The 1,709-nt window shown below is 30.6% G+C and overlaps 1 protein-coding gene across 1 annotated transcript in view; it reads left to right on the top strand.

The window, feature by feature from the left end:
• The window catches only part of LOC102678878 (carcinine transporter-like), a 3,441-nt gene extending 2,923 nt beyond the window's left edge, over positions 1 to 518 (top strand). The window contains exon 5 of the mRNA XM_031515090.1: positions 252 to 518. Coding sequence (XP_031370950.1) covers positions 252 to 473 — 222 coding nt within the window. The 3' untranslated portion in view covers positions 474 to 518. The remainder of the gene's footprint in view (positions 1 to 251) is intronic.
• Positions 519 to 1,709: the final 1,191 nt, after the last annotated feature.

Here is a 1,709-nt window from a genome sequence, read left to right as displayed (position 1 = left end):
TGATTTTTAAAATTTTCGAACCTAACCTAAAATTTCCTCGTTGGTGATAAAGATATAATATAACGAGTTACGATAATTTAAATTTGATTATATTAGATATTGTGATACTCATTCGATAAATATATCTTAGAAATTTGATTTCTAAAATTTTCGAACCTAACCTAAAATTTCCTCGTATGGAAGTTTACGTTGTTGATTCGAATGATTATTTTTGTTTCCTCGTAAATAATTAATTATATATATTGCTTAAGGATGGAGAGTTGTTCGGGATCGATCAAGTTTTTTGGGAGACGCCATTGACGAGGAAGAAACCTTTGGAACCGGTAGGACTCCATATGCACGCGAAACGTCCAACCAGACGACCAGATCTGCTGCGAAGCAGTATGGTTTCCGGTTTCAGGGGCATGGAGAGACGACACACTAAAATACTAGAGAAAGTGGGCGAAGTGAGAGTCACTCGGCAAAATCAGTAAAAACGATAAAGAAGTTTAGTTTTAACATTGTGAGAAACACATTTTTCATATTAATTCTAATGGTTAATCCTAATGGCGAAGAGGAAGAAAGAAAGAGAAGGATGAAAAATTTATTTGCCAATTATTATTCAAAATAACGAATTCGCTTTTATTTGTATTTATTATTATACGTACAGTAGATTGATTCATTCGAGTTGCTGTTAAATTTAAACTTAACCACTTAAATTATATTTATTATATTATATTATTTAAAATTATTTGAAAATATGATAATAATAATGTAATGTATATGATATGGTATAATAATGCGAAGGAAATAAAAAAAAAATTGTAAAAAAAATATTTTCTGAATAAACAAAGTTTGTAAGTATTATGAAAATTGATTAGATAACGTCCAATGGAAAGAGAAATTCTTCTTTGTGTCTAAAATTTGAACATCTCATTCAAGAATTCATTCAGTTTTATCTTTATAGTTGTCAATATTTTTTATTGGAAAATCAAAGATTTTATGTTATTTCTTTCTTTTTTTTTTGTTCTTCTAGCAAAAAAAAAAATCATATTCAACAATAATACAGTCATTCTATGAATATTTTAATGTGCATAAATATACACAGTCTAATAATCACTTTCAAAAAAATATTTTTTCACTCCTACGTTTCTTCCAAAATTTCTCAAAAGAATCGTGTAATTAATAACAATTAAACGGGCAGGAAGTTCGAGGTGGACAGACGTTTAGTTAATTGCCGAAATTAGCGACGACAGGGGTCCTCGACATGTGGACGGCCACATACCTCGTATCTCCTTTCACTTTTCTTTGAAAACGCATAAATCCGCCGCTGGCTTTTCTTCTTGTTTCACCCATGTCCCGTGCGTCACCGTGGGTGGTTGACTAAGAAAAGAAACGTTGAAAAAGTGAGAAAACGATCTCGTTACGTTGCAGAATTCAGAATCCTCGGTCCCTCTTTACGATTTATCACAATTTACTCTGGAATTTGTCACGATCAGTTTCGAAGATATCAAAAAAAAAATTCTCCAAAAATGAGTCCTTGCTTATTATTCTTCTCTCTCAAATGATTTTCAATAAATCATTTCTTCTTTTGATTTCGTGCTCCTTTTTAGATAGAATCTCTTGTAATGAACGTGAATAAAAGTTGAATAAAAATGAATTTGTTTATCTTCGATGAAAATGAGCAATCTCTTCTTTCATATGCATTCTTATAAAATGACAAATGCATT

The sequence above is a fragment of the Apis dorsata genome, unplaced genomic scaffold (genome assembly GCF_000469605.1).
Source record: "Apis dorsata unplaced genomic scaffold, Apis dorsata 1.3 scaffold_52, whole genome shotgun sequence".
NCBI classification, from domain to species: domain Eukaryota; kingdom Metazoa; phylum Arthropoda; class Insecta; order Hymenoptera; family Apidae; genus Apis; species Apis dorsata.
Note: the sequence above shows the minus strand (reverse complement) of the source record. Positions and strands in the feature narration are given on the sequence as shown.